Genomic DNA, 26,524 nt, shown 5'->3' with positions numbered 1-26,524 from the left:
GTCAGGACCCACCATGGAGTCGCCGAGGTCAGGACCCACCATGGAGCCAGCAGCAGGGTCAGGACCCACCATGGAGTCAGCAGCAGGGTCAGGACCCACCATGGAGCCAGCAGCAGGGTCAGGACCCACCATGGAGCCAGCAGCAGGGTCAGGACCCACCATGGAGCCAGCAGCAGGGTCAGGACCCACCATGGAGTCGCCGAGGTCAGGACCCACCATGGAGCCAGCAGCAGGGTCAGGACCCACCATGGAGTCAGCAGCAGGGTCAGGACCCACCATGGAGCCAGCAGCAGGGTCAGGACCCACCATGGAGCCAGCAGCAGGGTCAGGACCCACCATGGAGTCGCCGAGGTCAGGACCCACCATGGAGCCAGCAGCAGGGTCAGGACCCACCATGGAGTCAGCAGCAGGGTCAGGACCCACCATGGAGCCAGCAGCAGGGTCAGGACCCACCATGGAGCCAGCAGCAGGGTCAGGACCCACCATGGAGTCAGCAGCAGGGTCAGGACCCACCATGGAGTCAGCAGCAGGGTCAGGACCCACCATGGAGCCAGCAGCAGGGTCAGGACCCACCATGGAGCCAGCAGCAGGGTCAGGACCCACCATGGAGCCAGCAGCAGGGTCAGGACCCACCATGGAGCCAGCAGCAGGGTCAGGACCCACCATGGAGTCGCCGAGGTCAGGACCCACCATGGAGCCAGCAGCAGGGTCAGGACCCACCATGGAGCCAGCAGCAGGGTCAGGACCCACCATGGAGCCAGCAGCAGGGTCAGGACCCACCATGGAGTCGCCGAGGTCAGGACCCACCATGGACTCAGCAGCAGGGTCAGGACCCACCATGGAGTCGCCGAGGTCAGCAACATCACAACCTCGGACTCCTGCCTCTACTTTCAGGTTTTGACAGGAAAGACCACGTTCATTTTAACATAATTACCCCAGAGATCTACAAGATCAAAATTTAATACAAGACTTTCCCAAATCACCTTCACCTCCATCCCATCTTTAGTGGCCGTGCCTTTAACTGCCTAGGTGCCACCCTCTGGAATTCCCTCCCTAATCCTCTCCGCCTCTCCTCCCTGTCCCTCCTTCAAATCCACCTCTTTAACCGAGCTCTTGGTCACCCCTCCATATAGCATTCTTTGACTTGCCATGAAGCATCTTGGAACTCTGTCAGCTGTGACTCAGTGGGCAGCACCCTCGCCTCTCAGTCAGAAAGTTGTGGGTTCAAGTCCCACTCCAGTGCAGTGCTGAGGGAGAGCCGCACTGTCAGAGGTGCCGTCTTTCGGATGAGACGTTAAACCGAGGTCTCGTCTGCTCTCTCAGGTGGGTGCAAATTGGCTGCCGTGTTTCCTACATTACAAGTGACTCCATTTCAAAAGTACTTCATTGGCTGTAAAGCGCTTTGAGGTGTCCGGTGGTCATGAAAGGCGCTATAGAAATGCAAGTCTTTCTTTCTTTGTTTGAATGCATTCACGGCGCTATATAAATGTAAGTTGTTGTTGTTCCTGCCTGTGCATTGTTCATCCTCAACCAGCGGGGCATGTGGGAAACAGGCTTACCAAACCACAATACCAGATCCCAGGAGCAAGTGGATGTACGAGACCCCACATAGAGAAGTAAATGGGCGATAACCATGGGGTGGTCACAAAGGTTATAAACCTGTCCCAAGACAATTAAGAGCTCACAGCTACAGAGGAAATTGTGAAATGTCCAGAAATTGCATCTTTGCCTGCAACTATTTATATTATCAACAACAATTTGAATTTACATAGCAACCTTGATGCTGAAAATGACTGTTGATTAATAACCTCTTCTAAAGTAATAACCTCTGCATACAGTAATTCTCCACGTTTAACTTTATGATAAGAACTATGTAAACCTAGACATTGTGAATGCAGTAGTAACAGCTCATACATTTGTGTCTGGCTTCATCTTAGATGCCATAACTAATTGTATTCAGGTTGTACTGTAATTCCCCATAGCCCTGTATCAATCCAAAACTGATCCCACTGTCTCCCCATAGCCCTGTATCAATCCAAAACTGATCCCATTCTCTCCCCATAGCCCTGTATCAATCCAAAACTGATCCCACTGTCTCCCCATAGCCCTGTATCAATCCAAAACTGATCCCACTGTCTCCCCATAGCCCTGTATCAATCCAAAACTGATCCCACTGTCCCACTCTCTCCCCATAGCCCTGTATCAATCCAAAACTGATCCCACTGTCCCACTCTCTCCCCATAGCCCTGTATCAATCCAAAACTGATCCCACTGTCTCCCCATAGCCCTGTATCAATCCAAAACTGATCCCACTGTCCCATTCTCTCCCCATAGCCCTGTATCAATCCAAAACTGATCCCACTGTCTCCCCATAGCCCTGTATCAATCCAAAACTGATCCCATTCTCTCCCCATAGCCCTGTATCAATCCAAAACTGATCCCACTGTCTCCCCATAGCCCTGTATCAATCCAAAACTGATCCCACTGTCTCCCCATAGCCCTGTATCAATCCAAAACTGATCCCACTGTCTCCCCATAGCCCTGTATCAATCCAAAACTGATCCCACTGTCCCACTCTCTCCCCATAGCCCTGTATCAATCCAAAACTGATCCCATCGTCCCACTCTCTCCCCATAGTCCTGTATCAATCCAAAACTGATCCCAACGTCCCATTCTCTCCCCATAGCCCTGTATCAATCCAAAACTGATCCCAACGTCCCATTCTCTCCCCATAGCCCTGTATCAATCCAAAACTGATCCCACTGTCCCATTCTCTCCCCATAGCCCTGTATCAATCCAAAACTGATCCCACTGTCCCATTCTCTCCCCATAGCCCTGTATCAATCCAAAACTGATCCCACTGTCCCACTCTCTCCCCATAGCCCTGTATCAATCCAAAACTGATCCCACTGTCTCCCCATAGCCCTGTATCAATCCAAAACTGATCCCACTGTCCCATTCTCTCCCCATAGCCCTGTATCAATCCAAAACTGATCCCACTGTCTCCCCATAGCCCTGTATCAATCCAAAACTGATCCCATTCTCTCCCCATAGCCCTGTATCAATCCAAAACTGATCCCACTGTCTCCCCATAGCCCTGTATCAATCCAAAACTGATCCCACTGTCTCCCCATAGCCCTGTATCAATCCAAAACTGATCCCAACGTCCCACTCTCTCCCCATAGCCCTGTATCAATCCAAAACTGATCCCATCGTCCCACTCTCTCCCCATAGTCCTGTATCAATCCAAAACTGATCCCAACGTCCCATTCTCTCCCCATAGCCCTGTATCAATCCAAAACTGATCCCAACGTCCCATTCTCTCCCCATAGCCCTGTATCAATCCAAAACTGATCCCACTGTCCCATTCTCTCCCCATAGCCCTGTATCAATCCAAAACTGATCCCACTGTCTCCCCATAGCCCTGTATCAATCCAAAACTGATCCCACTGTCCCATTCTCTCCCCATAGCCCTGTATCAATCCAAAACTGATCCCACTGTCCCATTCTCTCCCCATAGCCCTGTATCAATCCAAAACTGATCCCATCGTCCCACTCTCTCCCCATAGCCCTGTATCAATCCAAAACTGATCCCAACGTCCCATTCTCTCCCCATAGCCCTGTATCAATCCAAAACTGATCCCATCGTCCCACTCTCTCCCCATAGCCCTGTATCAATCCAAAACTGATCCCATCGTCCCACTCTCTCCCCATAGCCCTGTATCAATCCAAAATTGATCCCAACGTCCCACTCTCCCCATAGCCCTGTATCAATCCAAAACTGATCCCATCGTCCCACTCTCTCCCCATAGCCCCGTATCAATCCAAAACTGATCCCATCGTCCCATTCTCTCCCCATAGCCCTGTATCAATCCAAAGCTGATCCCATTGTCCCACTCTCTCCCCATAGCCCTGTATCAATCCAAAACTGATCCCATTGTCCCACTCTCTCCCCATAGCCCTGTATCAATCCAAAACTGATCCCATCGTCCCATTCTCTCCCCATAGCCCTGTATCAATCCAAAACTGATCCCACTGTCCCACTCTCTCCCCATAGCCCTGTATCAATCCAAAACTGATCCCATTGTCCCACTCTCTCCCCATAGCCCTGTATCAATCCAAAACTGATCCCATCGTCCCACTCTCTCCCCATAGCCCTGTATCAATCCAAAACTGATCCCATCGTCCCACTCTCTCCCCATAGCCCTGTATCAATCCAAAACTGATCCCATCGTCCCACTCTCTCCCCATAGCCCTGTATCAATCCAAAACTGATCCCACTGCCCCACTCTCCCATAGCCCTGTATCAATCCCAAACTAATCCCACTGTCCCGCTCTCTCCCCATAGCCCTGTATCAATCCCAAACTAATCTGAAAGAGGGAGAGATCATTCTAAAAGGAACAAGAGGATACAGCACTGACCCCCTTGCAACTCTTCTCCAATCCAAGCAACACCCATCAAGTCTAAAGCTTTGCTTCCTGTTCATTACTCAGCATTGTATCCACGTTAGGGAGACTGAGCTAACTTAGGTGGGAATGTTGCCGTGTCGGTATTTGCTGTACCTGTTGCTGCTCTGTATGAAGTCCCTGACGTCATCGGGCAAGATGACCCGGTGCTCTCCCATGTCACGGTGGTTCCCAAGCACACAGACTGGAATGTGGTCAGGCACTTTGGGAAGTTCTTTCATGATATAACTGAACGTCCTGCAGAAACAGGGGAGGGAATCAATCAACACACCTTCGCCACTCCTGATTCAGCTAATCCTTCTACATATAGAAGGGGTATGTAAGGTAGTGTAGTGGTTACAACACTGGACTAGTAATCCAGAGAACGCAAGTTCAAATCTGGAAATTAAATAAAAAGCTGCTATCGGTAAAAGTGACCGTGAAGCTGTCGGATTGTTGTCAAAACCCAACTGGTTCACTGATGTAGCAACAAGCAGGAGAGCAAAGGTCACATTCTCCGATCGTTCTCCCATAGAGCAAGGCTCCACACTGGGAGGAGGGCATCAGAAAACCATTCCTAAACTCCCCGAGATTGAAAAATATATTTTAAATGAACCATCAAATAGACATGGCATTGAACCTTCTACCACATCAAAACACCGCAAGAAAACAACCTCGGCAAAAGTAAAGCTAAACAAAAGCGGTCGCCAAGGGTTCAGGCAGAGATAGAAGCAGAACAGGAATAGCCCAGCATGAGTTCAGGGGCGTCCATATCTGGGGCTCCCAGTCACCTCCAAACCTGGGGGGCTCCACACTCGGGGGTGGGGGCTCCACACTCACGGTGCTGCCCCCTGCCCAAATCTGCAGCAAGCCGCCCTAGAGGCTGGCTGGTGCGACACTATTCTTCGCAGCATCAGAGGAGCGCTCCGCAGCGCCAGTGTCATTTTCAGTAGTCACCTTTTAAAACCGCAATTTTGGTTTAAATTCTTTACGTCAGAGGAACATCAGTGGGGGTCAACTCTGGAGCAGCGAGTTCGGCATCCACAGAATCACATACACTGGAGTCCTAGTGCGTAATGCCGAAATATCCTTACCACTGCTTGGTGATGTCAAACATCATTATAACACCGTTACAGTTCTTGTAGACATCGAGGAACTCCGCATCCAGAGCCAGCTCCGCATCCGACTACCAACAGAACATAATAGGGAGGATTAGAGCTTCTCTCAAACCAATTAGCAACTACATTTACATAGATACATACATAGAAGATAGGAGCAGGAGTAGGCCATTCGGCCCTTCGTGCCTGCTCCGCCATTTAATGAGATCATGGCTGATCCTTTAATTCAGTATCCCGTCCCCGCCTTCTCTCCGTAACCCTTAACCCCTTTTGCCCGTAGAAATATATCTAATTCCCTCTTAAATATATTTAATGAGCTGGCGTACACTGCCCTCTGTGGCAATGAGTTCCACAGGTTCACCACTCTCTGAGTGAAGAAATTCCCCCTCATCTCTGTCCTAAATGGTTTAGCCCTTATCCTTAAATTATGTCCTCTAGTTCTGTTCTCACCCGCCAAGGGAAACATTCCTTCTGCATCCAGTCTGTCTAGACCTGTCAGAATTTTATACACTTCTATGAGGTCCCCTCTCAATCTTCTAAACTCCAGTGTGTACATCCCTAAACTACATAGTCTCTCCTCATAGGTCATTCCCGCCATTCCTGGTATCAGCCTGGTGAATCGCCGCTGCACCCCCTCCATGGCAAGAACATCCTTCCTCAGATGAGGCGACCAAAACTGTACACAGTACTCGAGGTGTGGTCTCACCAGTGCCCTGTACAGCTGCAGCAAGGTATCCCTGTTCCTGTATTCTAACCCTTTTGCTATGAAGGCCAGCATACCGTTTGCCTTCTTGACCGCCTGTTGCACCTGCATGCTCGCCTTCAGTGACTGGTGTACAAGAACACCCAGGTCTCTCTGTACTTCCCCCTCTCCCAATCTATTGCCATTTAAATAATAATTTGCCCTCCCGTTCCTGCACCCAAGGTGGATAACTTCGCACTTGTCCACATTATAGTGCATCTGCCATTTATCCGCCCAATCGCCCAGTCTGTCCAAATCGCTCTGGAGCTTCCTGGTCTCTTCCTCTGAGCCCACCCCACCTCCTAGTTTAGTGTCGTCTGCAAATTTGGAAATGCTGCATCCGACTCCCTGATCCAGGTCATTAATGTAAATTGTGAACAGCTGGGGGCCCAGGACAGATCCCTGTGGTACCCCACTTGTTACTGCCTGCCATTCAGAAAATGAGCCGTTTATTCCAACTCTCTGTTTTCTATCTGACAGCCAGTTCCCTATCCACGCCAAAACTTTCCCCTTTATCCCATGAGCCTCAATTTTCCATGCTAATCTTTTATGTGGGACCTTATCGAAGGCCTTTTGGAAGTCCAGGTACACCACATCTACTGGCTCTCCCCCATCTATTCTACCAGTTACTCCCTCAAAAAATTCCAATAGATTAGTCAAGCACGATTTACCCTTTGTAAATCCATGTTGACTCTGTCCTATCCTGTCCCCATTTGCTAAGTGCTCCGCTATTTCATCCTTAATGATGGACTCCAGCATTTTGCCCACAACTGATGTAAGGCTTACAGGTCTGTAATTACCTGCTTTTTCCCTACCCCCCTTTTTGAATAGTGGGGTAACGTTAGCTACCCTCCAATCCATCGGCACTGTTCCCGAGTCTAATGAATTCTGAAAAATCATCCTTAGTGCATCCGCTATCTCTAGGGCCACCTCCTTCAGTACCCTAGGATGCATGTTATCAGGCCCTGGGGATTTGTCCACCTTCAATCCCTTTAGCTTCCTTAACACCATATCCTTAGAGATATTGATTTGCGTCAGTTCCTCCTTTGCCAATGTCCCTATTTTTCCCGATATCCCAGGGAGGTTTTCTGTGTCTTCCTTCGTAAAGACTGACCCAAAGTATGCATTTAGTTGATCTGCCATTTCCTTATTTCCCATTATATATTCCCCCGTATCTGACTGCAATGGACCAACTTTGGTTTTCACCAGTCTTTTCCTTTTGATATATTTATAAAAGCTTTTGGAGTTAGTTTTTATATTTTCCGCCAGCTTGTTTTCGTAAGCTATTTTGCCCCTCTTGATCATGCCCTTTGCCCTCCTTTGCTCTATCTTAAACTGTTCCCAATCTTCCGCTCTGGCGCTTTTTTTGGCTATTTTATACGCCCTATCTTTGGATTTTATGCTGTCTCTAATTTCCCCTGTTATCCACGGTTGAGTCACCTTTTTAGATTTCCTTTTATGCCAGATTGGTATAAACAATTTTTGCAATTTTGTCATTCTATCTTTAAATGTTTGCCATTGTTTATCTACCTCCAGTCCTCTCAGGAACGTTGTCCAATCAGACCTACTCAGTTCCCGTCTCATGGCATCATAATTCCCCTTGTTTAAATTCAGGACCTTAGTCTCTGAGTCAATTTCTTCGCTCTCCATTTCGAGTGAGAAATCGATCATGTTATGATCGCTCTGACCCAAGGGTCCCCGTACAACAAGATTACTGATTAGTCCCTTCTCATTGCACAGTACCCAGTCCAATATAGCCTGTTCCCGAGTTGGTTCCTCGACATATTGATCCAGATAACCATCCCTTAAACACTCAAGGAATTCCTCCTCCTCATTATTTTTACTGATTAGGCTAGTCCAATCTATATGTAAGTTAAAGTCACCTATGATGACAGCTGTGCTCTTATTGCACGCTTCTCTAATTTCCCTCGTGATGCCCTCCCTAACCTCTATTTTACTATTTGGAGGCCTATATACCACTCCTATTAATGTTTTTCGCCCCTCGCTATTTCTTAGCTCCACCCATATAGATTCTGTATTAACTGAGTTAATATCCTTCCTTTCAATTGCATTTATCCCCTCTTTTACTAGCAATGCTACCCCTCCTCCCTTTCTTTTTTGTCGATCCTTCCTAAATACTGAAGCAGCACATGGAGCCAAGCCTGGAACCTGCACTCAAAATATACCTGTACCCTTACTTGGTCAGACCCTACCTGGAGCACTGGGTTCAGTTCTGGGCCCCGCACCTCAGGACGGATCTATTGGCCTCGGAGGGGAGCAGCCCAGATTCACCAGACTGACACCGGGGCTGAAGGGTTAAATTAGGAGCACAGTTTGCACAGACTAGGCTTGTATTCCCTTAAACATAGAAGATTGAGAGGTGATCTAATCGAGGTGTTTAAGATGATTAAATGATTTGATTGGGTAGATAGAAACTATTTCTCCGGTGGGGGGAGTCCAGATCAAGAATCTGGAGCCTTAAAATTCGAGCCAGGCCATTCAGGGGTGATGTCAGGAAGCACTTCTTCACACAAAGGGTGGTGGAAATCTGGAACTCTCTCCCCCAAACAGGCTGTGGATTCTGGGGATCAAATGAATTCAAGATTGAGATGGATGGATTTTTGCTGGTATGGGTATCGAGGAATATGAAATCAAGGCAGGTCGATGGAGTTGAGGCACAGATCAGCCATGATCTCACTGAATGCGAAACAGGCTCGAGGGGCTGAATGGCCTCCATTTCTTCCAATTTAACAGCAACCGCAAAAAGGATCCATTGGCTGTGAAGTGCTTTGGGGTGTCCTGCAGGATTGAAAGGTGCTGGATATGTGGAAGTTCAAAATGGTTGGTGAATGAAGTACCAGCTCCTGTTGGAAGTGTTTCACAGCCAACGAGGAGCAAGGCATCAACACATTTCCTACTGGCCACTTTCAGTCAGCCAGTTTGGACGAGGCAGATGTAATAGCAGTGACCCACCACAGACAATCCATGTACCGTGTCCCGTTCAGAGAGAAAACTAACACACAACTGTTGGACCAGCAAAAGACCACTCAGCCCAAACAAGCTCATCCCATTCTCAGAGATCAATCCCGGCCCCACCGCGCCAATCCCACCGGCCTCGCCGCGCCAGTCCCACCGGCCCCGCCGCGCCAGTCCCACCGGCCTCCCGGCGCCAGTCCCACCGGCCTCACCGCGCCAGTCCCACCGGCCTCACCGCGCCAGTCCCACCGGCCTCACCGCGCCAGTCCCACCGGCCTCACCGCGCCAGTCCCACCGGCCTCACCGCGCCAGTCCCACCGGCCTCACCGCGCCAGTCCCACCGGCCTCACCGCGCCAGTCCCACCGGCCTCACCGCGCCAGTCCCACCGGCCTCACCGCGCCAGTCCCACCGGCCTCACCGCGCCAGTCCCACCGGCCTCACCGCGCCAGTCCCACCGGCCTCACCGCGCCAGTCCCACCGGCCTCACCGCGCCAGTCCCACCGGCCTCACCGCGCCAGTCCCACCGGCCTCACCGCGCCAGTCCCACCGGCCTCACCGCGCCAGTCCCACCGGCCTCACCGCGCCAGTCCCACCGGCCTCACCGCGCCAGTCCCACCGGCCTCACCGCGCCAGTCCCACCGGCCTCACCGCGCCAGTCCCACCGGCCTCACCGCGCCAGTCCCACCGGCCTCACCGCGCCAGTCCCACCGGCCTCACCGCGCCAGTCCCACCGGCCTCACCGCGCCAGTCCCACCGGCCTCACCGCGCCAGTCCCACCGGCCTCACCGCGCCAGTCCCACCGGCCTCACCGCGCCAGTCCCACCGGCCTCACCGCGCCAATCCCACCGGCCTCACCGCGCCAATCCCACCGGCCTCACCGCGCCAATCCCACCGGCCTCACCGCGCCAATCCCACCGGCCTCACCATATCCTGCGACAGAAGGGGGATCAGAAATCTTTGCTTCCTATTTAGCAATTGTCTTTACTGTAACTGCAACTGGTTTAACAACAGCCATCAGGAAAGTAGCTCAGAGTCAGATGCAGTAAGTTCTGAAACTTCTTAACATAAGGTGCTGGCTTTGTCCCACACAGAATGGAAAGGGAAGGTGCTTGGAACCATGTGCAAATGGGTTTGCGCCCAGGATCTGGGGGAGGTTCAGCAAACCAACGGTCAGATCTGATATGTTTGTTGAATCGTAATAGGCACGTCTTTAATTCCGTGGGCCAGTTTTGAAGTTCAATGGGGATGGGAGGCATGCTTCGTCCAGCCTACTGCTGATCTTCAGTTCTTCCCCTTGGACTGTACTGCAGACCGTGTGGAAACAGATGCAGAGAGAGTCCATGAAGACCGACCAGTCCTTATTTACGAGCAGGTGTTACAGATGTTGGACCAGGCTCGGTATTATTAACAGTTAGCCAAGGGCTGTGTCTTATTTTTGTACCTACGGAGATACAAGTTAAAAGTCCCAACTCCAAAGTCATTATCCAGGAACCAATAGACAATGAGTTTTGCACTGGGTATTGTGAGCTCTAAACCTGCCCTAAAGCTAACAGACACGTGGGAACTTTCAGTGCGTGAGGAGGCCGTTCGGTCCTTCTGGTCAGTGCTGGCTTTAGGCCGCTCTCAGGCTGGTATTTACAATGTCATTGTGCTGCCTTCTCCCAGACCCATTTATATTCTTTCAGTAATTATCTAGGGCCGTTTTAAATATGGTCACCAACTTAACATCGATCGCCCCTTGAAGCATTCACATTCTATTAAAACTGAACTTCTTCTAATCCCCTTGATGTAAGAAAACTACTAGGCATTAAACAAAGCTTTAATCAACTGTTTTACAACATGGAGCTCTAGTTGTGTCCTTCACTAGTTCCTGTTAAGAATGTCCTGCGCAAGCTGGTCCCTGGACAGCGCCACCCGTAGGCCACTCAGTATTATTTCATAAGTCTTTCTTTCATGAATGACTGATTCATGTCACCCCCCTTCCAGTGTCTGGTGCCGAGATGGTGGCCTTTGACTATTCCCATGCGAGGTAAATCGATGTTTACCTTGTCCATTTCTTTTCTTATTTTGGACACCTCTATCAAATCCCCCTCAGTCTTCCCCTACATTACAACAGTGACTACACTTCAGAAGCACTTCATTGGCTGTAAAGCGCTTTGGGAAGTCCTGAGGTTGTGAAAGGCGCTATAGAAATGCTTTCTCTGCCTGTAACTTATGAACAATGTAAGGTGTGAATGGAAAAAGTCCAATCCAGGAATCTAGAAAACCATTTGGCACCGTCAGGAGCCGTCCGAGACTGCGGGGTGCTGTCTGCCGCTGTCCAGTTATGAAAGCTCCTTGCGAATGGCCCACTGGGTGGTCTCAGGAAGGGTCCCTCCATGCTCGAGGTGCAGCGTTGAAAGTTGCTGAGGTTGTCGACACCTGTGCCGTGAATGCTGCCAGGACACGGCTAAGTGGTTAAGTTCCCTCCTCATCTGTTGATGCATCTCCCTGGCAATGCTCTCCATCCACGGATTTACTCTGGAGATGCCTCTCACCATCTATAGAACATGCAGCTGGGGCTGACTAACCCAAGCTGGTCAGATACTCAGGGGTTCTGTAGTTTCACTCTATCTCCTCTGGGTCAGGCCTTCGGAATAACATTCTTAGGAGATTTACTTGGATCAAATCCCGAACAGGCAGATTTGACGTAGTCTTTAGAAGGAACTCACTTGGCGAGCCAAGACTCTTCCTCATGCTCCAAGCTTTCATGTGGTCTGAACCCAGACTATGCATAATTCAGAGGTACATAAAGATCCAATGCAAGAGATTAAATGGGTTTTCTAGTTAAAATACAACTGGATCGACAGGCAATACCTCCCCTGCCATTCTTCTCCATGGCCTCCTCACCATCGAAGAAATCTGATTTGGCCGCATCGACCATCTTTATTTTTATTCATTCGCGGGATGTGGGTGTCGCTGGCAAATCCAGCATTTATTGCCCTTCCCTAATTGCCCTCGAGAAGGTGGTGGTGAACCGCGTTCTTGAACCGCTGCAGTCCGTGTGGTGAAGGTACTCCCACAGTGCTGTTAGGGAGGGAGTTCCAGGATTTTGACCCAGCAACGATGAAGGATCGGCGATATACTTCTAAGTCAGGATGTTGTGTGACTTGGAGGGGAACTTGGAGGTGGTGGTGTTCCCATGCGCCTGCTGCCCTTGTCCTTCTAGGTGGTAGAGGTCGTGGGTTTGGGAGGTGCTGCCGAAGAAGCCTTGGCGAGTTGCTGCAGTGCATCTTGTAGATGGTACACACTGCAGCCACAGTACGCCGGTGGTGGAGGGAGGGAATGTTTAAGGTGGTGGATGGGGTGCCAATCAAACAGGCTGCTTTTGTCCTGGATAGTGTCGAGCTTCTTGAGTGTTGTTGGAGCTACACTCATCCAGGCAAGTGGAGAGTATTCCATCACACTCCTGACTTATGCCTTGTAGATGGTGGAAAGGCTTTGGAGAGTCAGGTGAAACACTCGCCACAGAATACCCAGCCTCTGACCAGCTCTTGTAGCCACAGTATTTATGTGGCTGGTCCAGTTAAGTTTCTGGTCTGCACTGACTGCACTTGGTGAAGATGAGGTTGGCTGAATGATTTGCTGCCACGATGGCCAGGAGCACGGGCAGTGCTGCCGAATGCAGTACAGGCACGGTCGCGGTCAAAGCTCATGCTGGATGAGGCCGATTCAGAGCTCACTTGCCTTGCTTCTGGGAACAGCGTCGATGAGAACTGATGTTGGGAGGAGTTCCTCAGATAATTAAGGATGAGGATGGCCATTCAGGCATCTTAGCTCATCCATCCAGATGCCCCAAAAGTTCCAATTGGTTGTGAAATGTTTGCAGGGTTTTGCTGCCACGACTGTATGAGATCTATTCAAAGTGTTGATCATTCTTTGTGTGATGAAGAACTTCCTGATATTAAACCTAATTTGCCTTTACTAGTTTGATCCCTTGCCTCACTTGCAACTTAATTTTAAGTAAGTTTCAGAATTAGCTCTGCCCTGAGCCCATCTATTTGTACCTCGATCCGTGGCTGATGTGCTGGCTGCAGAGGAGCTCGACAGACTAACCTTAGCTCGGCATCTAATGCTGCTCCTGCTGTACAACTCGAATGTAACCACTCCTTTACTGGTATGTGCATAGTTACTGGTACAACGACAGGTCTCGGAGGCGAGTATTCTTGAGGCTTCATATGCAGTAGACAGAGCCCTGGAGAATATAAACAGCTCTTTCCTCGCCTTCTGAACATGACTGAAGCAGGGTGATTGCACTGGAATACCTCTCTAACTTATCTAGAGCTGTGCTTCAGTGAGCTCGAACCCCAGTCTCAGCTCGAGGACTGAGATACATCAACTTCTTTCCCTGCGAACTAGACACTCATCAATTGCACTGGTGCTCAGGTTTGGCGAATTCTGTGCACTTCTGAACATTGCGCATGAACAGACAGTGCAAGTGTTTCTCCAGTGTGTCAGTCACTGGGAAGGGCTCCTGTAGATTGCAAGACTGAGTATGCACATGAAGTTAAAACAAAGGCAAATCAGAGCGAAGAACCAACCAGATGAAGAGGCAGCAGCTGACCAATCTGAATGCAAACTAACTGCAGGGCTGGAGACTGAGGTCAGCAACTGAAGCTGGAAATCACAGAAACTTCAGAGAGAGACTACAGGCATGGCCAGTCTCATCACATCCACGTCCAATCCTCCAGCACCTCAGTCGTTGGCTAAAATAGAGATTCGGAACTTCAGTTCTGACACAAATCATTGAACTGCTACAAAAGGAACTGAGGCACACAAATATATATGGTAAATGACCAAAGGAAGAATTCGGTATATTAAATACACAGCATATCTTAGACACCTCAGACACACAGAGACCTGGGACACCTCAACAACTAATCACTGTAAATTAATGTGTTCATGCCTATTTAGGAATACCTGTAAAGATTTGAAATGTGAGTGTATTTTGCGGTGTGTAAATTTTACAATGTAAGTTACATTACACGTAAATACAAACTCTTCTATCCCAATTGATACTTTCTCCCACTGCTCACTGCTGGGCCGAGAGAGCAGGACTGCCAGTACCCCTCAAAGCAGCTGCTAGCGGTTTAGTAAAGGGTTGCCTCACTCGAGGATATCACTCCTGGGAATCTGGCCACATAGCAATGATTACAATATAGCAAACAATCTCACGTGTCTGCACACAGGGGAGGGGGGGGGGGTTCAGGAGCAACTGTGGTCTTGCGGTGTCATTCAGTCCCATTCTGAAGTCATATCCCCATTTCTATATGACACTTGGATTTATTAATAGCAAAACTTACTGCAATTAGGGAAGCAAGGACCAGAACTGGTCGGAGAGTAAGAGATTCTCTACATTAGGTCGAGGAGCTGGGTGACGCGAAACTGAGGCGCTGCAGCGCCACCAATGGCAGGGGGTGTAATTACAGCGTGACATGTTTACATAGGCAGTTTCCATTTTAAACGTTAATAGGATTTTATATTGGGAAATGTGGACATAAATGTGACAAGCGGAAGTAAGGTTTTGTACACAGGAAGTGGATGCAGAGGTAATGTTTCTAATGTATTAAAGACACAGTGTCTGCATGGGACACGAATACATCAATATCAGGATCGTACTCTGGTCCAGCTCTAAATATATCCACTCTACCTCTTGTGGGTCATTCTCCAGTTTCAAGCCATCTCCTTTTTTCCGACTTTTACCTAAACAAAGGCAACAATTGGTTAATGGTTCTCAAGCAGCAATTTTCTTGTCAGATGCCAAGTATTGCACCAAATTACAAGGGCCCGTCTGTACCCCATTCAGTACCAGTGCAAACAATGAATGATGAGAGGGAGGAAACTTGAAGGAAAATTTAAGCTTTCAGTTCCAAAACAACTGCAAACATAAAGCAGATGTCTGCTTCTAATGGGCTCCATTTCATTCTATTCCAGTTTACTTTCCATTACATGCTAGTATTAAAATAATCTGTTTTATTTTATTAACTTTTATATCAAAATTTCAAGTCTTCCATTTAGTTCTCACTAATTTTCCATTTTTCGAATTTCTTGAGAATTTTTAACAGATTAGTGATGACAAATTGAACATTTAGATACAGAGGAAAGCTCCCTCTACACTATCCCATCAAACACTCCCAGGACAGGTACAGCACGGGGTTAGATACAGAGTAAAGCTCCCTCTACACTATCCCATCAAACACTCCCAGGGCAGGTACAGCACGGGTTAGATACAGAGTAAAGCTCCCTCTACACTGTCCCATCAAACACTCCCAAGGCAGGAACAGCACGGGTTAGATACAGAGTAAAGCTCCCTCTACACTATCCCATCAAACACTCCCAGAGCAGGTTCAGCACGGGTTAGATACAGAGTAAAGCTCCCTCTACACTGTCCCATCAAACACTCCCAGAGCAGGTTCAGCACGGGTTAGATACAGAGTAAAGCTCCCTCCACACTGTCCCATCAAACACTCCCAAGGCAGGAACAGCACGGGTTAGATACAGAGTAAAGCTCCCTCTACACTATCCCATCAAACACTCCCAGAGCAGGTTCAGCACGGGTTAGATACAGAGTAAAGCTCCCTCTACACTGTCCCATCAAACACTCCCAGAGCAGGTTCAGCACGGGTTAGATACAGAGTAAAGCTCCCTCCACACTGTCCCATCAAACACTCCCAGGGCAGGTACAGCACGGGTTAGATACAGAGTAAATCTCCCTCTACACTGTCCCATCAAACACTCCCGGGGCAGGTACAGCACGGGTTAGATACAGAGTAAAGCTCCCTCTACACTGTCCCATCAAACACTCCCAGGGCAGGTACAGCATGGGTTAGATACAGAGTAAAGCTCCCTCTACACTGTCCCATCAAACACTCCCAGGGCAGGTACAGCACGGGTTAGATACAGAGTAAAGCTCCCTCTACACTGTCCCATCAAACACTCCCAGGGCAGGTACAGCACGGGTTAGATACAGAGTAAAGCTCCCTCTACACTGTCCCCATCAAACACTCCCAGGGCAGGTACAGCACGGGTTAGATACAGAGTAAAGCTCCCTCTACACTGTCCCATCAAACACTCCCAGGGCAGGTGCAGCACGGGTTAGATACAGAGTAAAGCTCCCTCTACACTGTCCCATCAAACACTCCCAGGGCAGGTACAGCATGGGTTAGATACAGAGTAAAGCTCCCTCTACACTGTCCCATCAAACACTCCCAGGGCAGGTACAGCATGGGTTAGATACAGAGTAAAGCTCCCTCTACACTGTCCCATCAAACACTCCCAGGGCAGGTACAGCATGGGTTAGATACAGAGTAAAGCTCCCGCTACACGGTCCCATCAAACACTCCCAGGGCAGGTACAGCACGGGTTAGATACAGAGTAAAGCTCCCGCTGCACTGTCCCATCAAACACCCCCAGGGCAGGTACAGCACGGCTTAGATACAGAGTAAAGCTCCCGCTACACTGTCCCATCAACCACTCCCAGGGCAGGTACAGCACGGGTTAGATACAGAGTAAAGCTCCCTCTACACTGTCCCATCAAACACTCCCAGGGCAGGTACAGCACGGGTTAGATACAGAGTAAAGCTCCCTCTACACTGTCCCAGCAAACACTCCCAGGGCCGGTAAAGCACGGGTTAGATACAGAGTAAAGCTCCCTCTACACTGTCCGATCAAACACTCCCAGGGCAGGTACAGCACGGGTTAGATACAGAGTAAAGCTCCTTCTACACTGTCGCATCAAACACTGCCAGGGCAGGTACAGCACGGGTTAGATACAGAGTAAAGCTCCCTCTGCACTGTCCCATCAAACACTCCCAGGGCAGGTACAGCACGGGTTAGATACAGAGTAAAGCTCCCTCTACACTGTCCCAGCAAACACTCCCAGGGCCGGTACAGCACGGGTTAGATACAGAGTAAAGCTCCCTCTACACTGTCCCATCAAACACTCCCAGGGCAGGTACAGCACGGGTTAGATACAGAGTAAAGCTCCCTCTACACTGTCCCATCAAACACTCCCAGGGCAGGTACAGCGCGGGTTAGATACAGAGTAAAGCTCCCTCTGCACTGTCCCATCAAACACTCCCAGGGCAGGTACAGCACGGGTTAGACACAAAGTAAAAGAGTGCCAATACAAGCTGGAATTATTTTTAAAATAAAAAGCTGGTTTAGTAACAGACTGCCAGTAGAGGTCTAGAATAGCAATCTCTCCGCAAGAATGGGGTAAGCCCCATAATTCACTACCACATTCTTCTGCAGTTTCCCACTGGTCCCGTCTTCAATCTGCCTTTCATTTAAAATTTTGATTTTTAAAAAGTCACACAACCAGCTTGCGTGCATTGCTATGAAGACATGTTTTCAAATTTCCAATCTACACACAGTGTACAAAAACCAAAGATGAAGGCTCCAAACGCTCATTGTACTGTATGCCCCTAATAACTCTCAGTACCGCTTTTTTTAAATATAAAAGTACCCACTAATTTCAAATGAGGAACAAATCAGAAAAACCCCACACCATCAGATCGGAACAGATTCAGCACAGCTATTCAAACAACCTTCGGCACTTTACCTGCTCGCCGTCCCCCACACTGATTACGCCCCTAAGTAGTCCTGTAGCCTCCATCAAACTCCATCCTGCATGTTGGGATGGGGGGGGTCAGAGGGCGGGGAGGGGGGTCAGAGGGCGGGGAGGGGGGTCAGAGGGCGGGGAGGGGGGTCAGAGGGCGGGGAGGGGGGTCAGAGGGCGGGGAGGGGGGTCAGAGGGCGGGGAGGGGGTCAGAGGGCGGGGAGGGGGTCAGAGGGCGGGGAGGGGGTCAGAGGGCGGGGAGGGGGTCAGAGGGCGGGGAGGGGGTCAGAGGGCGGGGAGGGGGTCAGAGGGCGGGGAGGCAAGGATCGTCGAGCTCTGATACTCGGTAACTCTCCCACACCGAGCTCTGACACTCGGTAGATGGAAAAATGGGCAATAATCGGAGCGATCACTAAAAGCGCCGGTACAGTGCAGCGTTCACAGCAATTAGAAACAGAGCAGAATGCTGGGATGTCCAGCTCGGAGATGTACATCCGTAGTCAGAGAGGTATTTCTAAAATTCTATCTGGTCTTGGTAAGGGCATCTCTGCTGCACTGTGTGCAGTCCTGAAACCTGTTTTAAAAAGGATATGCAATATCTGCAGCACGCTCAGTCTGCCCCTCTGACAGTGCTGCACTCCCTCAGTACTGCCCCTCCGACAGTGCAGCGCTCCCTCAGTACTGCCCCTCCGACAGTGCAGCGCTCCCTCAGTACTGCCCCTCTGACAGTGCAGCGCTCCCTCAGTACTGCCCTTCCGACAGTGCAGCGCTCCCTCAGTACTGCCCCTCCGACAGTGCGGCACTCCCTCAGTACTGCCCCTCCGACAGTGCAGCACTCCCTCAGTACTGCCCCTCCGACAGTGCAGCACTCCCTCAGTACTGCCCCTCCGACAGTGCGGCGCTCTCTCAGTACTGCCCCTCAGACAGTGCAGCACTCCCTCAGTACTGCCCCTCCGACAGTGCAGCACTCCCTCAGTACTGCCCCTCCGACAGTGCGGCGCTCTCTCAGTACTGCCCCTCCGACAGTGCGGCGCTCCCTCAGTACTGCACTCCCTCAGTACTGCACTGGAGTGTCAGCCTGGATTCTGGGCTCAAGTCTCTGAACTGGGGCTCAAACCCACGATCTTGTGACTCGGAGACGAGAGTGCTGCCCACTGAGCCATGGCTATCGTACATGGCCAGTGACAGACATTTTGTCTTCTGACTCCCAACACCAAATTTAATTGAACCTTGCTTTTGAATGTAGTTAGCTGCTGGTATTTCATGGCCCAAGGAAGCGAAGAGAACGAGGAGTGCAGTGTTTAGAGTTTGGGTATTGCACAGGACAAGCTGACCAATGAAATCAATGCACAAAGTTTGCAGAATCAAGCGCCTGACACTCAGGGGCCTGGCTCGGAGCTGGGATCCCGAAGGGACGCAAGGAAAGCCAAACGCTGAAGGTGATGGAAATTCACCCAGGATATTTTTATTCAAACAAACCAATGGTCAGTGGTTTTGGTATTTTACAAAACTGATCACATACGGAACCCGAGAGCAAGGTAATGCCTTTGTGTTCACTTCCACTGTGGAAAGAGAATGAACAGCACAAAGGAACTGGGAGGAAAGAGAATTAATCCAAGAGCCAGAAACAGGAAAAGCGGTGGAGTTATGAAGGGGTTAATCAGGATGCTGAAACCCAGCAGTGCCGCTGTTTGTGTTGCTAATATTGACCTTCCGATAGTGAAACAGGCCATCCTGACTATATCCTGGACACTGTATGCAAAACACAAGCACCAGCAAGTCACAAGTACAAATGTTCAATGTGCCTGAGACAGCTGGTCTGTGCCGGGGCGGTTCAGGTGTGGCATTAGCCGCAGCGTCCCTGGGTTAGTGAGGCCAGTGAGGGTGGTGAGTCTACACGTTTTACAAACCAGGTTTCTATCCAACCTAGGCTGGTAACTGCTTGTTTGTGGAGTGCAGGGGAGGACAGAATCAGGCTCAGCACACACGTGATGCCCCTCAAGTCAAACATCCTATGTCTGGGCTCACACCTAAAGATAGGTCACTGGAGCATACTTTTGAGAGCACCTCCACCCTGTGGAACTGTACCCCAGTGAGAGTCAGTGTCTGTGGAACCGTACCCCAGTGAGAGTCAGTGTCTGTGGAACTGTCCCCCAGTGAGAGTCAGTGTCTGTGGAACTGTCCCCCAGTGAGAGTCAGTGTCTGTGGAACTGTACCCCAGTGAGAGTCAGTGTCTGTGGAACTGTACCCCAGTGAGAGTCAGTGTCTCTGGAACTGTACCCCAGTGAGAGTCAGTGTCTCTGGAACTGTTCCCCAGTGAGAGTCAGTGTCTGTGGAACTGTACCCCAGTGAGAGTCAGTGTCTGTGGAACTGTTCCCCAGTGAGGGCCAGTGTCTGTGGAACTGTTCCCCAGTGAGGGCCAGTGTCTGTGGAACTGTACCCCAATGAGAGTCAGTGTTTGTGGAACTGTACCCCAGTGAGAGTCAGTGTCTGTGGAACTGTACCCCAGTGAGAGTCAGTGCCTGTGAACTGTACCCCAGTGAGAGTCAGTGTCTGTGAAACTGTACCCCAGTGAGAGTCAGTGTCTGTGGAACTGTACCCCAGTGAGAGTCAGTGTCTGTGAAACTGTCCCCCAGTGAGAGTCAGTGTCTGTGGTCTGTACGCCAGTGAGAGTCAGTATCTGTGGAACTGTATCCCAGTGAGAGTCAGTGTCTGTGGAACTGCACCCCAGTGAGAGTCAGTGTCTGTGGAACTGTACCCCAGTGAGAGTCAGTGTCTGCGGAACTGTACCCCAGTGAGAGTCAGTGTCTGTGGAACTGTACCCCAGTGAGAGTCAGTGTCTGCGGAACTGTACCCCAGTGAGAGTCAGTGTCTGTGGTCTGTACGCCAGTGATAGTCAGTGTCTGCGGAACTGTACCCCAGTGAGAGTCAGTGTCTGTGGAACTGTACCCCAGTGAGAGTCAGTGTCTGTGGAACTGTACCCCAGTGAGAGTCAGTGTCTGTGGAACTGTACCCCAGTGAGAGTCAGCACCTTTAGGAGAGTGGAGGGTAAACTGGCAAAAGTAAAATGTTACATGTACACAACAGCAGCATAAAAGATTTAATATTCACGTTAACACCATGTGCATTAGACAGCAGAAGCAAACAATAATGTTCAATGTGCGCTCTCTCACTTGCAATCAGAAAGAAATTACACACCCAGTTACCAAACAGAATCAGCTCTAGCCAGGCCAGCTCTCACCTAATGTACCAGGGAGGAGAATCGTATGACCTGAACAGAATGAAGAGGAGAAAATAATGAAAAAGAGGACAGATAACTTAAAAAGAACAAGAAGTTAAATACAGAAGAGTTATAGATGGAGCTCTACCTAATATAGAAATAGCACCAATCCAATTTCCCTCAACCTGCTTTATGTCCAAATTAGGAGCAAGTATGGGGAGTCGGAGAGTTCTTCCCGAGTGTGAAACAGATTAAGGGAACATAAAGTGAAACGGACAGTGTAAGGACATACAGTGAAAGGGACAGTGTAAGGACATACAGTGAAAGGGATAGTGTAAGGACATACAGTGAAAGGGACAGTGTAAGGACATACAGTGAAAGGGACAGTGTAAGGACATACAGTGAAAGGGACAGTGTAAGGACATACAGTGAAAGGGACAGTGTAAGGACATACAGTGAAAGGGATAGTGTAAGGACATACAGTGAAAGGGACAGTGTAAGGACATACAGTGAAAGGGACAGTGTAAGGACATACAGTGAAAGGGACAGTGTAAGGACATACAGTGAAAGGGACAGTGTAAGGACATACACGGTGGCATAGTGGTTAGCACTGTTGCCTCATAGCGCCAGGGACCCGGGTTCGAATCCGGCCTCGGGCGACTGTCTGTGTGGAGTTTGCACATTCTCCCCGTGTTTGCGTGGGTTTCCTCCGGGTGCTCCGGTTTCCTCCCACAGTCCAAAGATGTGCGGGTTAGGTTGATTGGCTATGATAAATTGACCCTTAGTGTTAGGGGGATTAAATACGTGGGGTTACAGGGATAGGGTGGGATATGTGTTGGTGTAGGGGTTACGGGGATCGGGTGGGATATGTGTCGGTGCAGGCTCGATGGGCCGAAATGGCCTCTATCTGTACTGTGGGGTTTCTGTGATTTCTGTGATACAGTGAAAGGGACAGTGTAAGGACATACAGTGAAAGGGACAGTGTAAGGACATGCAGTGAAAGGGACAGTGTAAGGACATACAGTGTAAGGACACACAGTGAAAGGGACAGTGTAAGGACATACAGTGAAAGGGACAGTGTAAGGACATACAGTGAAAGGGACAGTGTAAGGACATACAGTGAAACGGACATTGTAAGGACATACAGTGAAACGGACATTGTAAGGACATACAGTGAAACGGACAGTGTAAGGACATAGTGAAAGGGACAGTGTAAGGACATACAGTGAAACGGACAGTGTAAGGACATAGTGAAAGGGACAGTGTAAGGACATAGTGAAACGGACAGTGTAAGGACATACAGTGATAGGGACAGTGTAAGGACATACAGTGAAACGGACAGTGTAAGGACATAGTGAAAGGGACAGTGTAAGGACATACAGTGAAAGGGACATTGTAAGGACATACAGTGAAAGGGACATTGTAAGGACATACAGTGAAAGGGACAGTGTAAGGACATACAGTGAAAGGGACAGTGTAAGGACATGCAGTGAAAGGGACAGTGTAAGGACATACAGTGAAAGGGACAGTGTAAGGACATACAGTGAAACGGACAGTGTAAGGACATAGTGAAGCGGACAGTGTAAGGACATACAGTGAAAGGGACAGTGTAAGGACATTCAGTGAAAGGGACAGTGTAAGGGCATACAGTGAAAGGGACAGTGTAAGGACATACAGTGAAAGGGACAGTGTAAGGGCATACAGTGAAAGGGACAGTGTAAGGACATACAGTGAAAGGGACAGTGTAAGGACATACAGTGAAACGGACAGTGTAAGGACATACAGTGAAAGGGACATTGTAAGGACATACAGTGAAAGGGACAGTGTAAGGACCTACAGTGTAAGGACATACAGTGAAACGGACAGTGTAAGGACATACAGTGAAACGGACAGTGTAAGGACATAGTGAAAGGGACAGTGTAAGGACATACAGTGAAACGGACAGTGTAAGGACATACAGTGAAAGGGACAGTGTAAGGACATACAGTGAAAGGGACAGTGTAAGGGCATACAGTGAAAGGGACAGTGTAAGGACATACAGTGAAAGGGACAGTGTAAGGACATACAGTGAAAGGGACAGTGTAGGGACATGCAGTGAAAGGGACAGTGTAAGGACATACAGTGAAACGGACAGTGTAAGGACCTACAGTGAAACAGACAGTGTAAGGACATAGTGAAAGGGACAGTGTAAGGACATACAGTGAAAGGGACAGTGTAAGGACATACAGTGAAAGGGACAGTGTAAGGACATACAGTGAAAGGGACAGTGTAAGGACATACAGTGAAAGGGACAGTGTAAGGACATACAGTGAAAGGGACAGTGTAAGGACATACAGTGAAAGGGACAGTGTAAGGACATGCAGTGAAAGGGACAGTGTAAGGACATGCAGTGAAAGGGACAGTGTAAGGACATACAGTGAAAGGGACAGTGTAAGGACATACAGTGAAAGGGACAGTGTAAGGACATACAGTGAAACGGACAGTGTAAGGACATACAGTGAAACGGACAGTGTAAGAACATACAGTGAAAGGGACAGTGTAAGAACATACAGTGAAAGGGACAGTGTAAGGACCTACAGTGAAAGGGACATTGTAAGGACATACAGTGAAAGGGACAGTGTAAGGACCTACAGTGAAACAGACAGTGTAAGGACATAGTGAAAGGGACAGTGTAAGGACATACAGTGTAAGGACATACAGTGAAACGGACAGTGAAAGGGACAGTGTAAGGACATACAGTGATAGGGACAGTGTAAGGACATACAGTGAAACGGACAGTGTAAGGACATAGTGAAAGGGACAGTGTAAGGACATACAGTGTAAGGACATACAGTGAAACGGACAGTGAAAGGGACAGTGTAAGGACATACAGTGAAAGGGACAGTGTAAGGACAGACAGTGTAAGGACATACAGTGAAAGGGACAGTGTAAGGACATACAGTGAAAGGGACAGTGCAAGGACATGCAGTGAAAGGGACAGTGTAAGGACATACAGTGAAAGGGACAGTGTAAGGACGGACAGTGTAAGGACATAGTGAAGCGGACAGTGTAAGGACATACAGTGAAACGGACAGTGTAAGGACCTACAGTGAAACAGACAGTGTAAGGACATAGTGAAAGGGACAGTGTAAGGACATACAGTGAAAGGGACAGTGTAAGGACATACAGTGAAACGGACAGTGTAAGGACATACAGTGAAACGGACAGTGTAAGAACATACAGTGAAAGGGACAGTGTAAGGACATACAGTGAAAGGGACAGTGTAAGGACATACAGTGAAAGGGACAGTGTAAGGACCTACAGTGAAAGGGACAGTGTAAGGACATACAGTGAAAGGGACAGTGTAAGGACATAGTGAAACAGACAGTGTAAGGACATGCAGTGAAAGGGAGAGTGTAAGGACATACAGTGAAACGGACAGTGTAAGGACATACAGTGAAAGGGACAGTGTAAGGACATACAGTGAAAGGGACAGTGTAAGGACATAGTGAAACAGACAGTGTAAGGACATGCAGTGAAAGGGACAGTGTAAGGACATACAGTGAAACGGACAGTGTAAGGACATACAGTGAAAGGGACAGTGTAAGGACATACAGTGAAACGGACATTGTAAGGACATACAGTGAAAGGGACATTGTAAGGACATACAGTGAAAGGGACAGTGTAAGGACCTACAGTGAAACGGACAGTGTAAGGACATAGTGAAAGGGACAGTGTAAGGACATACAGTGAAACGGACAGTGTAAGGACATAGTGAAAGGGACAGTGTAAGGACATACAGTGAAACGGACAGTGTAAGGACATACAGTGATAGGGACAGTGTAAGGACATACAGTGAAAAGGACATAGTGAAAGGGACAGTGTAAGGACATACAGTGAAACGGACAGTGTAAGGACATACAGTGAAACGGACAGTGAAAGGGACAGTGTAAGGACATACAGTGAAAGGGACAGTGTAAGGACATACAGTGAAAGGGACAGTGTAAGGACATACAGTGAAAGGGACAGTGTAAGGACATACAGTGAAACGGACAGTGTAAGGACATACAGTGAAAGGGACAGTGTAAGGACATACAGTGAAAGGGACAGTGTAAGGACATACAGTGAAAGGGACAGTGTAAGGACATACAGTGAAAGGGACAGTGTAAGGACATACAGTGAAAGGGACAGTGTAAGGACATACAGTGAAAGGGACAGTGTAAGGACATACAGTGAAAGGGACAGTGTAAGGACATGCAGTGAAAGGGACAGTGTAAGGACATACAGTGAAAGGGACAGTGTAAGGACATACAGTGAAACGGACAGTGTAAGGACATAGTGAAGCGGACAGTGTAAGGACATACAGTGAAAGGGACAGTGTAAGGACATACAGTGAAACGGACAGTGTAAGGGCATACAGTGAAAGGGACAGTGTAAGGACATACAGTGAAAGGGACAGTGTAAGGACATACAGTGAAACGGACAGTGTAAGGACATACAGTGAAAGGGACAGTGTAAGGACCTACAGTGTAAGGACATACAGTGAAACGGACAGTGTAAGGACATACAGTGAAACGGACAGTGTAAGGACATAGTGAAAGGGACAGTGTAAGGACATACAGTGAAACGGACAGTGTAAGGACATACAGTGAAAGGGACAGTGTAAGGACATACAGTGAAAGGGACAGTGTAAGGGCATACAGTGAAAGGGACAGTGTAAGGACATACAGTGAAAGGGACAGTGTAAGGACATACAGTGAAAGGGACAGTGTAAGGACATACAGTGAAAGGGACAGTGTAAGGACATGCAGTGAAAGGGACAGTGTAAGGACATACAGTGAAACGGACAGTGTAAGGACATACAGTGAAAGGGACAGTGTAAGGACATACAGTGAAAGGCACAGTGTAAGGACATAGTGAAAGGGACAGTGTAAGGACATACAGTGAAACGGACAGTGTAAGGACCTACAGTGAAACAGACAGTGTAAGGACATAGTGAAAGGGACAGTGTAAGGACATACAGTGAAACGGACAGTGTAAGGACATACAGTGAAACGGACAGTGTAAGAACATACAGTGAAAGGGACAGTGTAAGGACATACAGTGAAAGGGACAGTGTAAGAACATACAGTGAAACGGACAGTGTAAGGACATACAGTGAAAGGGACAGTGTAAGGACCTACAGTGAAAGGGACAGTGTAAGGACATAGTGAAACAGACAGTGTAAGGACATGCAGTGAAAGGGACAGTGTAAGGACAGTGAAAGGGACAGGGACAGTGTAAGGACATACGGTGAAACGGACAGTGTAAGGACATACGGTGAAACGGACAGTGTAAGGACATACAGTGAAACGGACAGTGTAAGGACATACAGTGAAAGGGACAGTGTAAGGACATACAGTGTAAGGACATACAGTGAAAGGGACAGTGTAAGGACATACAG

General features: G+C 49.0%; 1 protein-coding gene across 1 annotated transcript in view; it reads right to left on the bottom strand.

Moving 5' to 3' along the window:
* Window positions 1–26,524, bottom strand: part of LOC147101959 (rab-like protein 6) — a 175,639-nt gene that overhangs the window by 126,240 nt on the left and 22,875 nt on the right. Inside the window, 4 exon segments of the mRNA XM_085965164.1 lie at window positions 4,564–4,704; window positions 5,541–5,632; window positions 14,973–15,025; window positions 21,124–21,153. Of these exon segments, the coding sequence (XP_085821290.1) occupies window positions 4,564–4,704; window positions 5,541–5,632; window positions 14,973–15,025; window positions 21,124–21,153 (316 nt within the window).

Source organism: Somniosus microcephalus, chromosome 23, assembly GCF_052327205.1.
Source record: "Somniosus microcephalus isolate GS21.2 chromosome 23, FLI_Smic_1.0, whole genome shotgun sequence".
NCBI classification, from domain to species: Eukaryota; Metazoa; Chordata; class Chondrichthyes; order Squaliformes; family Somniosidae; genus Somniosus; species Somniosus microcephalus.
Note: the sequence above shows the minus strand (reverse complement) of the source record. Positions and strands in the feature narration are given on the sequence as shown.